At 33.9% G+C, this 16,041-nt stretch overlaps 1 protein-coding gene across 1 annotated transcript; it reads right to left on the bottom strand.

Annotated features, from left to right (window-relative positions):
• Positions 1-3,718: 3,718 nt before the first annotated feature.
• Positions 3,719-4,727, bottom strand: LOC129570022 (uncharacterized). Its single transcript, XM_055449373.1, has 5 exons — positions 4,619-4,727; positions 4,376-4,524; positions 4,160-4,318; positions 4,038-4,094; positions 3,719-3,973 (listed from the first exon to the last, which is right to left on the bottom strand). The coding sequence occupies exons 1-5, from the start codon at positions 4,658-4,660 to the stop codon at positions 3,871-3,873; spliced, it is 510 nt and encodes a 169-aa protein (XP_055305348.1). The 5' UTR covers positions 4,661-4,727; the 3' UTR covers positions 3,719-3,870.
• Between the last annotated feature and the right edge of the window lie 11,314 nt (positions 4,728-16,041).

Raw genomic sequence — 16,041 nt, 5'->3', positions numbered from 1 at the left:
GTTTCTTTGTATTTTACTTCGTCACTTTTCGGTGAAATATCACTCTTGTTCTGTGGAAATATGCCAGTTTGTGGCTCGTATAATTTAACTTTTGCATGAGCATTGAACAATTTTTTGTTGTATTCTAACGATGGTCGATTGTTTGTGTTAATTATGTTACCATGCAGTTTCAGGGGTAGCAGATTTTCTTTTGAAAATGCTTCGTTTTTGTCGAACGTAGGGCTCTTGAGTCGTTTTATTTCATTCAAATCCTTCAACACTGCTTCGATATCTACATCATCGTGGAATGTTGAATTCACAACTTTATCCATTTTGATGGAATCGACCAAATTTGAGTGGTAAACGGTAAGTTTGTCATCGATTTTGTCGCATTGTGCGAGTACAGATTTGCTCAAACTGTAATTTTCCCATATTTTTGAAGCATCCTCGTTCATTTGTTGTTTCATAATTTGTTGACGCCGAAGGTAGGCTTGAAATGATTGATCCAAATCTTCGCTTTCTCGTTCCAGTTGCTGCAGACGCATCCTGTATAGGAATATAAAACAGAAAATGTAAAAAAGTTACAATTTGAGTTGGAAAAAAATAAATTCGATTACTAACTTGGCCGATTGAACGATTTGGTCGACTTGTTGTTCTTTCTCCAGTGCTCGTGCAGCTAATGATTCAGCCAGTAGTTTTTCGGTACTATCGGGTGTAAACTTGTCAATTGGACTGGAATCTTCCTTTTCAGGTCGTTCAACTGACTCATGTTCACTTTTGTTTGCATCATATTTTTGTTTATAGTGCAAACGGATCAGCATGCGATAATTGTTGGTTTTTTCTTCATAAAGTTTTTCCAAAATTTCGCGTTCTTTTTCCATCGTCTTTTGAAGTGACACTTCCAGGCGATCAATAAACTTCCGGCCATTTTCCGAAGTTTTTAGTTCTTTTAGCCATGTGCTGTACTCCATATTACTGAAACGATCCACTTTGTTGTCCACATTTTTCTTTTCAATTGATTCGGATGCTTTCGATTGAATATTGGCGACATTGCGTAAATCTTCCAATTTTCCATTGCATTTTTCAACGGCAGTCGATAGACGTTCGATGCTATTAAGAACGCACTGGAGTCTCTTGCTCTTGTGCTCAGATTTGGTCAATTTATTTATATTTTCAATGATTTTGCGGAGATCTCTTTTAAGGCTCTCCCCTTGACTTGACGAGCCCACTGTTTGCTTTTGTGTTTTTCGATCGGAACGTTTTTCGGCGAGTGATTTCGACATATCGTTGATACGATCGGATAAAAAGTCCAAGTATCGATTCAAATATTTAAAATATCGCGAACTAATGTGCAAATGTTCGTATTTATGTCGAAATGACTCGCGGCTCGTGTTCTTCCGATTGGACGGGGAATTTGGCTCTAAACTTTGCTGCGATGAAGTCGATTGAATGGGTACGCTGGATTTACTTGGTTTCACTTTTGCTGCCATTGTCTTATTTCTACTTCTGATTTTTTCATCTATTTTTTCACCCCGTTCGCTATCGATTTGTAGAATGAGGCTTTTCATTATACAATAAAGTAATGATTTATTCGAAATTTCCTGACTGCCGGCCCGATTTATGTAGAATTCGCGAACAATTTGCTCATTTTGCTTGGAAAATCCAATGGCTTCGAAAATATCATTCAATTCCAGTTGTGAAAATTGAAATAATTGCCCTGTTTGCGTCGCTTCAAAGTTGGGCAATGTGTTTTTGTATGGCACTTCATTTGCAAACACTGACAATGTAAAATGACAATCTTCTGTGTACAAAAACTCGGCTACTAATGTATTCAAAACCAATATTAACGGTGATAACACCATTCGATGCGCCGCCTGATGTTGTTCGGTCATTTGCCGGCCGAGTTTGGTGCGATTGAACTGTTCAAACAAATCGGCTCGTAGCTTTGATTGTAATTTACGCGATAGTCCACGTTCATCGATCCATGCCGAAATTTGCTTCTTAAATTCGTCTTCTGAAATATCTATTATCTCATTCAAATTGATTTTTTCATTAACTTCAGCTTTACTCATTTTTATTTTCACAATAAAACAACTAAAATTCACAAAACTTCGATGTAACCCCACTGGTCACTTTGATGTAACGAAAGGGAAGTGTGCACTCGACCGCAACTTTAATGGAACTAAACTGTATTCAACGGTTTGTTTACAGTTTCGAACGCGACACATCTGTTGCCATGGTTTCTTAACGTCAATGTCGTACATGCCAATTTAGTACGTATTTCTAAATGTCATGCAGTAATTTTAAAAATGTTTGTACTAAAGAGAAGTCGACGGTTAAATGATACATTGACTTATTTAGCTGGTAAAACAGCTGCCAGTAAACCTACGTTTTAATTGATGTCAAAGATCCACTTGGATACTTATTACACCGTGTTTTAATGACTAAAAATTTGTGAAAATGCGCCTAAAAATATACTAAAGCATGCATTGAAAGTCTGTTGATTATTGTTATTACTTCTGGGGGAAAGTGAATTTCAATAGAATATGAAACTCAGAGTATCTATTCTCTTTGAAACACAAGACGAGAAAAGCAGAAAATAGCACTGATAGAGTTTACCTCAAGGCTAATTTTATATTCTGACCAAACACCGTAGGTTATTAATGGTCTACCATCCATATATGATTATTGATGTTGTTATTATGTTAATCGAATGTGATCACATGCAAAATCTTTGGTGGAATTGTTATTTTGATTCTTTGTATGTGTTTGACAAAAATATACAAAAACAATTTACAAATTTGTAACACCTTTAACGCCCGAAATCCGTTATGTTCTTGTTGAGAGATGTTTTTGCTGCTACTGTTACTAATTGTCATAGAAATTTGAACCATCTATATATATAAAACTGAATGTTCGTCTCTCTCTCTCTCTCTCTCTGTGTGTGTGTGTGTATGTATGTCGCGACTTATCTCTCCTTTTTTTAAATCATGTCTTTATTGTTATGCTTTCCGTTTGATTTCGCGTGACCTCAAGAAGGAACGAATGCAGTTTTCGTTTTCGAATTAAATTTTTTGGAGTTTGACGAAATTTTTTTTTCATGTTCATCATTACTATGTGTATGTATAGTATACACATGATGATGCGGATAGCCATGCATAATTTAATCCTACAGACCAAGTAATAATGGTAATTAAAGCGCTGAGTGCACCGTACATAAATAATAATAATGAAATCAAAAATTTGTTTTTGATTGCAAGACGAATTATCAGAGTATGTATTTCGATTGAATTGAATCGCACAACGGAGTTAATTTCTCTATTTGGATAGAAGCAAAATAATCCTAATGAATGATTGCACCGGAAACACTTGGCGATGCTGCGATTTTCTTGGTACATATTAACTTTTTTGGCGTCGACAACAATATAATTACGATCAAATAACACTGTACTTGCTATAATATCGGAATTTCTGAAGAGAAAATGGCCACAATACAAAAATAATCAAAATATTCCACGGTTGCCATTTTAAAAACGCAAGATAATACGTATTGTGAACAATAAATAAATGTCCAAATTTTTTTTAAACTAAATTTTGACAAGTTTACTCTCATAGCCAACTTAACAGAATCATTATTTGCAAACAAGTTAGTAATTTAATAAGTTTAGCTGAAATTAAACAAAGAGTACAAAATATTTTACTGAAATTGCAGAAGCAAATTTGCTTTATGCATTTATGCATTTTCTGATTTATTATTGCCAACAAAAAAGTGAATTGACATTATTGAAAAGTGAATTGAATATTGCAAGTTCTTTGGATTATTAGTATTTTAGGTTTCAACGAACTTGGTCCAATATCTTCGCTCAGATCTTTTATTGGCGACAATTACAATTAGCGTGTTCTTGTTGCAAGCATATAGGTTAGAATACTGTGAATATCAACGCATATGCCTAAGATCAATGAACCCTCATGATTATCTCTCCGCTCATCAGGCCTGTGAGATAAGAAATATGAATACATTAGAATATGGATTTCATAAAACGGTGCATTGTTCTTACAATCCTGCATCAATAACTTTTAATTTTGCGGCCAAACTTTCCAAAGCAGTTCTATCACTGTAAAATAAGACGAATATGTAAATTTCGCATGATAAAATATGCAATTTGCTTCGTGAGTTTACGATTTTTCATATTTATATGTTCCGCTTTTTTGAGCGGCTTCAAATTTGCTGCCGATTTCATTAACCTCTTTCACGATTTCATTAATCTGTTTCATTTCATCGCTATCCTCAGCGAGTGTCAAATCTTCGATGTTTGTAAAGTTCGTCGTGACACAGCAACTAAGCAAAGAAAATGTTGTCAGTTGTGTAAGATATCAGATGTTTGTTTTTGCATACTTTAAGCGCCATAGTTTTTCGGTGTCCACAAAGAGTTGCGGCAGTTGCCACTTTTTGATTTCAACATCAGGGATATTTACTCGACCACTTACTTTCCCATACTTGACCAGTTCATTTTCACGCGTTTCAGTTTGAGCGGATACATAAACCTGTTACAGAAAACGAACAAAAAAAAATACAAATTTCAAAAAAAGGAATTTAAGAAAAACAACGATTTTGTTCTGAAAATGAATAACGTTGCACCATTATCGCAGCCAAAATAGCCAAAATAATAGTTCGTGCCATTGCGAATTTCTCAACAAACAATCGAATAATTCGAATTAAATTGCCACCGTGTTTTATTAGCAATACTTTTGCTATTAAACAGCGAATGAAAACCTTAAAATAAGATGTCTATTTATACCAGCTTCTTTCAAAATTTCGCTTCATTTCTGCAATATATATGCTAATTGTATGTCCATAGAGAACGAAATTAAAACCAATAAAAAATTGGTAGAAAACTAATTTCCTTTCGTTTATTGGAAACTCATGCAATTGAAGCCTTGCATTTCTTCATATCGTCATTCGAAGAACCAATATAATTATAGCTGAAGTGCGTTTCGTGTGAGTTTTTATTGGTGTTTTAAAATGAAATTAGAAAAAGTTAATTACTTCGAAACTGTGTTGAACATTATTTATTGGAAATGGTTGAATTTGGAAACTTGTCAAAGAGGTTATTGCGTTGTTGAAACTTACGTCATCTTTTTCTTTCGTCATTGGATTCGGAATGATCATAGTTCGTGGATATATTTATTTATTTCACGTTGTCAAAATTCGTGTTGGCTAAAACTCATCTGCCGTGTTCGTTGCTAGCTCTAGTGGAATATAAAAAAAATACAGTTGAATAATGCATTACTTGACTATTGGCGACAGTCAAGCAGCGACGGTGAAAATGAAACAATTTCTTTTTGAGACACTTTTCCGTTCGTGTGCCGTCGTTGTCGTAGCTCTGTGTTGACACGACATCACAAAAAATAATCGAGATAATCGAAATCTGAAAGTCCCAAAAGTTTTGTATCCGAAAAACTTAGTTTATTTCGTAGATGAGCCATTTTCGATTTGACCTTGGGGTACTTGCCCTAAAAAATCCTCCAAAAATTGACATTCTTGTATGGGAGATACCCGTAAATCGATTGCGATTGGCTTCAAACTTTCTGGAATTTCTTTTTTTTGAAAAAAATATGATTCTGAAAGTTTCATGCTAATCGCATATGCGATATTTGTACAAGCTTGGTTTTTGGTCCTTTATATATTGCCTTTATTAACAAAATAGTCGAATAAAAAGCGAAGTTTTTATTTGGTTTGTTGGGCTATCGGCCGTTCATTTCGATTTTCACTGTTGCTCCGACGTTTCGGACGCGTATTTGCGTTCCACCTTCAGGGACTGTGAAACAAATACAATTCAATGTACGATTATTAGAAAACATTTCATCTCTCTTTTGGTTTTCATCGGCAAAAATATTGCCTTCATTTCAAGAAAATTGAAAAAAAAGTACGGACAACAGTACGGAAAAGTATAGGAACACGAATTTAATTCTTTTTATTTTCAAATTTAATGTATTTTTTATTTTGCATATATGCAATATGGTGGTTAAGGAGAAGAAGTACCAGAAATAATTCGCAATGCTATAATAGCATGTATACAAATTGAAATCAATTCTCTTGGATATTCCTATTTCTTCTAATTGCATGCAAAATATTGTGATTTCATGTTTGTATAGAACCTTGATTGCATTTCAACTTTGTGTCAGTGTATGTATTGTATTGTATTGTTATATTTATTAGCATCGGCTCTTTTAGTTACATGTATATGTATATATACTCGTGACGCAAAACCTGGCATTTTTGACATTTGGCTTGAAATGCACAGTTGTTGGAGCATCACTTGTCGGACTATCGTCCTTCGTGATGTTTGCCTAGTACTTAAATTCAAATAAATTAATAATATTCACCAATTTGAACAAACATACTCGCTTTTTCCAACAACCAAACTCGGAAAAACATACTCCTGTTTATTGGTATTCCTAACAAAATACATACTCTTGTTTAACGCAAATTAAGGTTCATGAAACATACTCGCCTTTATCATAGCCACAAACAGTATCAGAGTCATTAGTTTAGTCAAAATACACTAGGGTCGCCAAGTGGCCGATGAATCAGCCAATAATAAACACTTCTTTCTTTTTAAATTGATGGAATGGTTGAAAATTTGAATGGCACGTGTTATTGATTCCGTGAGTGAATTTTTTGTTTTGAAAATAGCAGATTTTCATTGTATTATTTTTTCTCTGAGTTTGTTATTCAATTTGTGAGAAATTAATAAAGTTGGTTTTAAAAAATTTAGACAAAAATTCCTAATTCACATATATGCAGGCCCGCTTCGCGCGCGGGTCGCTCTCGTTCCGGTTCTGCACGCATTTCCACATTCACAAAGCATTATCTGCATGTATATGACTTGGGAATTTTTAAAATTATCTAAATTTTTTAAAACAACCCATAATAATTTCTCACAAATTGATTAACACACTCAAAAAAAAATAATACAATGAAAATTGACTATTTTCAAAACAAAAAATTCGAAAAACTTTGGGAAACCCGGGAAGAAGGTGTTCTCTAACATGCTTCAAACTCATGTCAAACTTGACATATGTGAATTCTGAATGGGATTCTGCCAATGGGTAGCATTACACTAACAATAACATCATTTGCAAAATGAAATTCGTTCAAATCGTGATTACAGCCGTGAACACGTTCATTTTGCAAACGCAGTTGTTCAATTCACGAAAAACCAAATATTTATTTTCTAATACGGGCTTAGAAAGACAATTTTGCTGTCTTGCGTGCCATCGGCACATTTGTACAATTTTATTTAGCAGAAACGAAACATTTCTCTATTTCAAAAATCAAATATTGTTGTTTCATCACACAATACGACAATGTTTGACACTTTCTTGAATACACTCATCAATACAGTTCCAATGCGTTGCCGTCAAAATGTGTGGCGTTGTTGGTTTGACGTTTAATAATCGACACTATCCCGGTGCATTCTGCACATCTACTGTTCACGACCTTTCAAATGGTACCAGTGGCATCAAAATCAGTTGGGTATAAAATGGTTAAAATGGTACCAAAACTTGCGTTTAATAATAAAAAATTAGTTTGACTCTAGAAGAACAACAAATCAAAGGAGGAGGCCCGTTAATTTCTCTTGGAAATAGTAAATTTACTGGTGTTTCTGATGAATTATGTGCAAAGCAAGAAGGGCAAGGAGATGCAATGTGTCATTTACACATAGAAAAGAGAATTATTAGACCCTGCGGATTCCATTGGTGAAACGTCAAACTACCAATAGACTGTTTCAAATGTATTGGTAAATTCAGTACAAACGGCACAACGCAAGTCGCAAGTCACTTACGTAGTATTAGTAAACGAAATTCCGCATTTGTACTGAAATTACCAATACATTTGAAACAGTCTATTCGTAGTTTGATGTTTCACCAATAGAATTTGCAGGGTCTACTGATTCTCTTTTCTATGTGTACATCATGTTCGATTTCCTGATCGTTGGGAATTAAATATGGGGCAATTTCAAGTGCTACTCGATGATGATGACGAAGACGACGACAACGGCGACGGTGACGATGACACCGAAGCCGGCAAAGAATTACAATATGATTTATCTGATTTAACTCTAGGTATGTTTGGAAACGAAGACGATGTCGACCAAAGCGGATTCGTTAATGTGGACGCGATTGAAGGTCCATTTGAATTGTCAGCAAATAATCGGAATGATCATCAATCGTATTTCAACGCGAATATCAGTGCAAATGCAATGCCAAACCTAGGACTCTTAAATATTATTGAAAGTGAAAATTCAGTGCCGGTTGAGGACGCCAATAACAATTTGTTGGACTTGCTGTTTGTGAAGAACAAAACGCCAGACGAATTGTTATTACTAGGATCGCCCAGTGGTCGAAAATGTATAGAAGTAAAGTAATAAGTAATATATTACTATTTCCTATTACTATTACAGGCTATTACATTAATAGGCTATTACATTATCCTTTTACTTTTCCTATTACTTTTGTGACAGGGTGAACCTATTACTATTACTATTACTATTACTTTTGTAATAGGATGAACCTATTACTATTACTTTTCCTATTACATGTAATAGTAATAGTAATAGGTAATATTTTTTACAAAAGTAATAGGAAAGTAATAGTAATAGGTGATCCTATTACAAAAGTAATAGTAATAGTAATAGGTAATAGGCATTACAATTTTTTACTTCTATACGAAAATGCGACCAAGTACAGATGGACATTGTTTCTTGATAAAAACGAAATTAAGTTATTTTGAAATAAAGAAAATAATCTTTATTATATCTATTTTATGTTTGAATTTTTTATTGAAAACAAATTTATTTATGGCGTAGGAGCAAAATCGAATTCTACTAAATTATCGTGACAAACACATGGATCTGCCCAACATGTTGGACATCCGCATATGCACGGGTCGACGCCACATGCTGGACATACACATGTTTTGGTATGTTCATGTGCTTGTACGATATTCACGAAAGCAGTTCCAAATTCGAATACATATATGATTTCCGTATGTACTTGATAGAAATGCCGAATGATATCTGCATAAGACATATCTCGTAAATCACATGGGCAGAGTTTCGATCGCTCCTGAGTAAAACTTGAAAATGTCTCCACCAGTCGTCATGATCCCCACCGTAAAAAAACACCAATCGAATTTGCACGCCAATTGAGGTTTAATTTTATGTGTCCGCACTGCAATAATCCCTTGAAAATAAAACAATTACTTTTATTTCCAAAGCAAAAAAATTTATTATAAAATATTGGTGGAATCGATTTCTGTTGAATGATCTGAATTCTTTGACTTCCTTTAAACTTATATATGTAATTTTTATATTAAAAACAATTTGGTTTTATGACAAATTTTGATTTTTGTTTTTGGTTATGATTCATTGATTTAATTTTTCATCGACAATTGAATCAACTTCGATGCTATTTTCATCCAGAAGATAATTTATTTTTATAATAAAAATGAAATTTGTTTATCAAATGAAAAATTGGTCGATTCATTCGTCAAAAATTATACTAAAACTAATAAAAAAATGAAATTTAATTGAACACCAAAATGGTGAAATAGTACAAATATTGCACAATCAAATTTGCACATGAAATCCGAATTACAATTGTTTGAGGCGGCAAAGACTTGTGCCATTTTGATAAAGCTGTCCAACAATAACTTTGTCGCCGTTCGGATCATGCTTCGCAAATGATGCTGTTCCAATTGCAAATAACCTTCAATAAGGCAAAGTAAAAGTGCTTCATAATTGATGCAATCCCCGTACACAGCCGCATAAGCACCTAATGAATGAAAACAAAAGAAATTAAAAACATAAAAGATAAAATTTGAAGAAAAAAAATCTTAAATACCTTTCAATACTTCCAAAGAACATCCACTTTCCCCAAATGTCCCGACAACTTCCATTATAATGTCCATGAACGGACGTGGCGAACCAACAGCAGGCAAACTCGGCAAAACATCTGGTGTGCCCGATGCTTTATCAGCTTCAGCATTTTGATTCGATCCTGAGGCAACTGAAACAATTTGCAATTTCAAGGATTTTAATGGATTTTCAAAAACATGAAAAAATCATTCCATAAAATTAAAAATATTATTTACCTGTTTCAGCAGCCACAGAACCACCGGCACTTTGCGATTCAAGCACTCGAATTTTTTGCTTCAATTCCAAATTTTCTTTACCCAATTTGACGAAATGTTCATTGATGTTTCGAACAATGAACTGTTCGGACATGGAAGTGAGCAAACCTTCAATCAATTTTACGACTGACTTCTCACGCACAGGTGATTTTGCACCTTCACCCACTGAAAATTTGTTGAAAATTCAATAGTAAATTTTTATCTTGTGATTTATATTTGGTTATTCATTCAGAATATAAAACTCACATTCACCCGGGAACTTTTCTCGAAATAAACATGGCAGTCCACCATCTCTTAGAGCACGCAATTCATCGCGCTCTTTTTGCAATTTTTCGACAACTTCCATGATTTTTTTGCAAATAACATCATCTGCTCGTCGCAAATTTTTATATTGTGCCTCCAAAATCCGTTTTGCCACTGGTTCGGCTGCAATGGCTTGAGTGCGAGCTAAAGCTGCTGCAATAGAAGTGCCAAAGGCGTCCACGACCTCCATTGCCTCGGCTTGAAAGATGATTGTTAAATTTTCTTTGCTTGGTTGTGTCGTGACAGATGAACTGTCAAAATCATTACATTTTGACAGTACTGAACGTTCGAAACGTTCAAAACGTTCAAAACGTTCAAATCGTTCAAATCGCTTATTATTATCTATAAATATATATGATGGATAAATTTGAATTACTCAATTTTGAAATGATTTTAAAAAAGGAGCAAAATTATGTGGATAAGTTGCAAACATTATCTGACACACTGTATATATAAATGCTGGATTTTACATCCATTTTGGGCAATAATCGATTTGTTTTCATATTATGTACCAGTTTTCCTTAAAAAGAAATGAAAAACCTATCTAAAATCAAAGCTAGCTCCAAAACAAAGCAATTCAGTGACTTTTTCTGTCGATTTGTACTTGATTCCAGCTAGATATGTCGCATGGTGTATCAAACGACGCCAACAGTAGGGCACTCTGTGTGATTTCAAGAGAGAACTGGCCAAAAAGTGGAGGCCGAATTGTGTGAGCTACCAGCGCGGAGAATATTCGAAATCTTGGCCCTTTTTTGGTCGGTTCTACCTGAAAACCGGTCAGAGTGCCTATACAGAATCAAAGATGGATTCAAAATAAAGTAATTCAGTGACTTTTTTGTCAATTTGCAACCAAATCGGTTGACTTTAAGTCGGTAAAAAAGGTACCACAAGATTTGCCTTAGCCGATTAATATATAGATTGTTCAGAAAAGATATTAAAACATTCCGAAAAGTGCGATTCACGTATGAAACGTCTGAGCCGGGAGAAATTGCGAATACAGTGGCGTTTTCAATTCGGGTATCAGAATTTGCTAAGAAATGTGTTGATTTGTTATTAGATCTTTGTACTGAAGACGTGCATCGAGACGATTTGATATATTGTAGAGATCAATGCAAAGAAATGTTCGAATTTCGGAGCAGTTTGACACACGAATTCATAGAGCTCGGCGAACAACAACAACAACAACCAACGATGATGTCCCAACGGGCACGTCCACAACGTGCACGATCACAACGAAATGTACAAGAAGAAGAGCCGACCAAGGTTTCATTAACCGAGTTCGAATGGCCGCCTGTATATTACAAACAATCGTTAGAACAGATGCCAACCAATACAAATGATGTGTTTTGGGGTCTTTAAAATACTCATTTCGATTGGGACAACATCAAACTTCTAGAAACTGCAGATCTGGAGAAAATTGATATCAAGAAATCGAAAGAAGAAAATTGGATATTCTTCTATAATAAGGATGAATCGAGAGCTTTGGTTTTTCATTTGGGAAACGTGTACACCTACATACAATATTTTATAGAAGTAAAGTAATAAGTAACTTATTACATATTACTTATTACTTTCATTTTATTACTGTAATAAGATGGACTCATTACTTATTACGCATCTTATAACTCATCTTATAACTCATCTTATTACAAGTAATAAGATGCGTAATAAGTAATAAGTCCATCTTATTACAGTAATAAGATTGTAATAAGTATCTTATTACTTTTTTTGCGATTTTTTTTGCACCAAAAGTAATAAGATACTTATTACAATCTTATTACAATCATCTTATTACAATCTTATTACTGTAAGTAGGTAATAAAGTAATAAGAATTACATTTTTTTGCTTCTATACAATATTTATTATTATTATTATTATTATTATTCTGCACCATACAGCGTTTCTTCGCCAGCGGTGGTTTATTTAGTATAAATATTATTTTATATTTACAATTTGATATTTTAAATATTTCATTTTACTCTCTCCAAATTCTGCTTCTTCTAAAATATTCGGTAACTCTATGTTCGACAGTATTTGTATTTACAGCTGTCAAAAATCGGTATTTTATTAATATGTTAATAAACAACATATTTTAATAATTAATACAAAAATTTGAAACACCATATTTATTAACGTTAGTAAATATAGTGCATTTTATGAACATATTAATAATTATTAGTATGGTGAATTTTCGGTTATTAATATGGTGTAGATTTTATTAAAATGTTAATAAAATGTGGTTATTAATGTGGTGCCGATTTTATTAGAATTCTAATAAATTCGACAACATATTGGATTTCATCCGATTTTATCAACGGACGACATCATGTTCACATCAAAGTCTATTCAACACAGCGTTTAGATTAAGACAATCATTTATCACGACAAAATCTCAAAGAAAAACGAGTCTGGAAATATTTGACATGTTTTTTGTATGAAACTTTTCTTCGCAATTTTTTTGAAAAGTTTCATTGTGCACTGGCAATATTATTTGGATTATAATCGTTAATACTGTTATGACAGTAATGTGAAATGGAAGAAAGCAAAAGCGAGAATAGAAAGAATAAGTTCAATGAAAAGGCAATCGATAATCAATCGCGAAAGTGAGACGAAAAGAGTTTATGAAAAAGTATTGTAAACATCGAAAATACATGCGCAAATGAAACTGTGTGGCCATTTCATTTTACGAAGTGCAAATAACAGAAATTGTTTCTGGATGGATTCAACTCGGGCAATCTTTTCAGCTGTGTATGGGTTCCATACTTGCGATGCATATTCGACAATCGGAAGGACAAATGTGTTAAATAGTCTCTTTATGGTCCATGGATCCTCAAACTCTCTACCAAATCGTTTAATCCAGGCCAAACGTGATTTTGCTTTGGCTGTAATGTATTCAATGTGTGCAGTAAAGTTCAATTTATTATCAGTATAACTCCCAGATCTTTTATCACGTTGACTCGCTCAATTTGCTCGTTGCCAATTGAATACTTGAAGTTGAATCTCATGCCTCCACGATAAAATGACACAAATTTAGTCTTTGACACATTCAATTTTAGCTGATTCCGATTAAAGTATTCAACAAGCTCATTCAAATCCGCTTGCAATTGCAGACAATCATCATAGTGTCTAATATGCTTCCACAGGCGAGTGTCATCAGCGAACGACTGAAGAATTGAGTCCCTTATGTGTTTCGGCAAATCAATGATGAACAACAGGAACAATGTATGTGTTTTATGTGAATGGTATCATTTGCACATCCAAACGAATACCAGTGCTTTAGTTGCAAGTGAAAGGCCGAATAAAGTACGCGTATAGTTACCGTAGAAAGTGAATAACACAAAAAAAACAAATTGAAATAGAAAACACATGAAAAAGCCTAAAATCAAGCGTGTGGTGATCAGTGATCACTGTTGAAGATAAATGTGATATTCTCATTCAACGTGTTTCAATTGATGAATGGAATCATTTAACTGATCGATTTAAAAGAATAAATTGAAACTAATCCTTACATATTTCTTCATCGAATCATCCATCAATAAACTTTGGAATGATAAAAAAACACCTATTTTGAGAGACTTTTGAAGGGCTGTTTAAATTACTGCGACGAAAAAGTACACAAAGACTGAATAATACCGAACGAAAAATTGAGGGTAAAGTTGAATGACATAGTAAAATTTAATCGTATTTATTTTTTGTAGAAATCAGTCATGGCGAATGTTCAGGATTTAAGAGAACATATTTTATCACTGTCGGTTGCTGAATATTTTGAAATGGCGAGAACAGAATGGGAATTCAATCATATTGTTTTAACAAGACATTTTCTACAATGTCCATGCTCCAGACCGATCCACGAAATTTGTTTTATACGAAATGCTATAAACGGAAATGTAACTCACGTCGGTACCGGTTGTTTAAGACAATTTTTGGATGTATACACACGTGAATTATTTATTGCATTGAAAAGAATAGTGAGAGATCAACGGATCAAACCGAATATCGATATAATTGAATATGCATATTTGAAAGGACTATTGTACGGTGACAATGAATACCAATTTTTGGAAGGTATTGAAGAGCAAACAGACATTTCTCCAAGACAGACGCAGTGGTTTCGTTTTATAAATCGTCGAATTGTTCAACATATCCAAGTAAGACGTTTTTGAAAATTACTGCAATTCACAGCAAAATGTTGTCATACGAATCAACCAGCAATTTTTTCAAGAGATTTTACGATAATAGTGAATGAGAAAAAATGAGACAAATTGCTGTTTATCAATTGGCATATACAAACACTGGGCAGTGGGCACGAACCAACCATGACCAAGTTGGTCAGACCAACGCAATAATTCGAAGTTAGGTTTTATAAGTAGACAAACGATTCCATTGAAAAATTATCTTGCGCTACCAACCGAAAAGAATATTTTGAAGCGAAAATTAGAATCTAATGTAAGGTTCAAGATGGCATATGTTGAATTTCTAATTCACCAGTTAATCTAATCAATATATTTGAACTTATCTTTTGAAATCGTTTGTTAGGGCATTCTTGCAATATAAGAATATATTTTGTAGTGAAATCGGCTTTGCATTTCCTTAATTCATTGTAAAAGGTAATGCAAATGCGCTCATTCACAACATTTAACATTTGTATATTAGCGTCTTTTCGTATTTGGCTGATGTGTTAGAGCGGTGCGGATGTGGCGTTGGTTCGATCACCATATAACCATCTCTTTCTCGCGCGACGCTCGTGAGGAGTCTATATATTCAGCGTTTCACGCGAACGGAAGGGTGGTTATGTTAACGAGGCATAATATCGCTCGCGAATTGAGAGGGTGAGTATGCATTGATGCATGCTTTGCAGCATTGCACTTGTGGACCCGCCGTATCTCTTTCACATCGGACAATGTCGTGAGCCATGGTTTTACACGTGGTAGATAGACAACAGGTTTCATCGGAAACCACTCTCGCTGTATTTCCGTAAACAATTATAAGGGTAAGCGAGAAGGGTGTTAGCTTCTTAATGTTATTGTTGCTATCTCTGTCATCGGATTTGCACTATAAATAACCGGTGCATCCTATGTAATTTGTTCAGTTTTCTTTAAATCTAATTGGATAAACATCTCCCAAAAACCAACTCAAGAGCTAATAAAGTGTGAAATAAATAAAAATAAAAGTGTTTGATTTATTTCCTAATAAAACTAAAAAAGAACTTAGAATAATTCGAGCCGGAAATAAAATCAGAATTCGGACCTAGAATATTCTGCACAAAAATAAATAGCTGATCGAATTTTCCAGTACATCGCAGCAGAGTAACAAAAACACTTAGTCAACAAAATTCAGTCGGCTATATTGGCGCTTGCGAATAAAGGAAAATACACAGATTTAAAAAGAAATTGAACCAAAAGTGAATTATTGTGAAAAGATCAAAATAGAATTGGACTTTGTTTTTTTTTGCGGCAAGAAGATTGACTATTTTCGACGATTTTTCCGAAGTTTTGCAACGAATTAAAACGATTTTTTTTCAAGTTTTTCAACGAATTAAATCGATTTTTCCGAAGTTTTG

This window comes from Sitodiplosis mosellana, unplaced genomic scaffold (genome assembly GCF_009176505.1).
Source record: "Sitodiplosis mosellana isolate CC-2019 unplaced genomic scaffold, AAFC_SMos_1.0 Smas_scaffold_47, whole genome shotgun sequence".
NCBI lineage: Eukaryota > Metazoa > Arthropoda > Insecta > Diptera > Cecidomyiidae > Sitodiplosis > Sitodiplosis mosellana.
Note: the sequence above shows the minus strand (reverse complement) of the source record. Positions and strands in the feature narration are given on the sequence as shown.

Coding starts and splice junctions, on each gene's coding strand:
- LOC129570022 (XM_055449373.1), bottom strand. CDS start 4,660: ATGGCACGAACTATTATTTTGGCTATTTTGGCTGCGATAATG. Junction 4,095..4,159: donor ACATATAAATATGAAAAATC/GTAAACTCACGA, acceptor CTTATTTTACAG/TGATAGAACTGCTTTGGAAA. Junction 3,974..4,037: donor AAAGTTATTGATGCAGGATT/GTAAGAACAATG, acceptor CTTATCTCACAG/GCCTGATGAGCGGAGAGATA.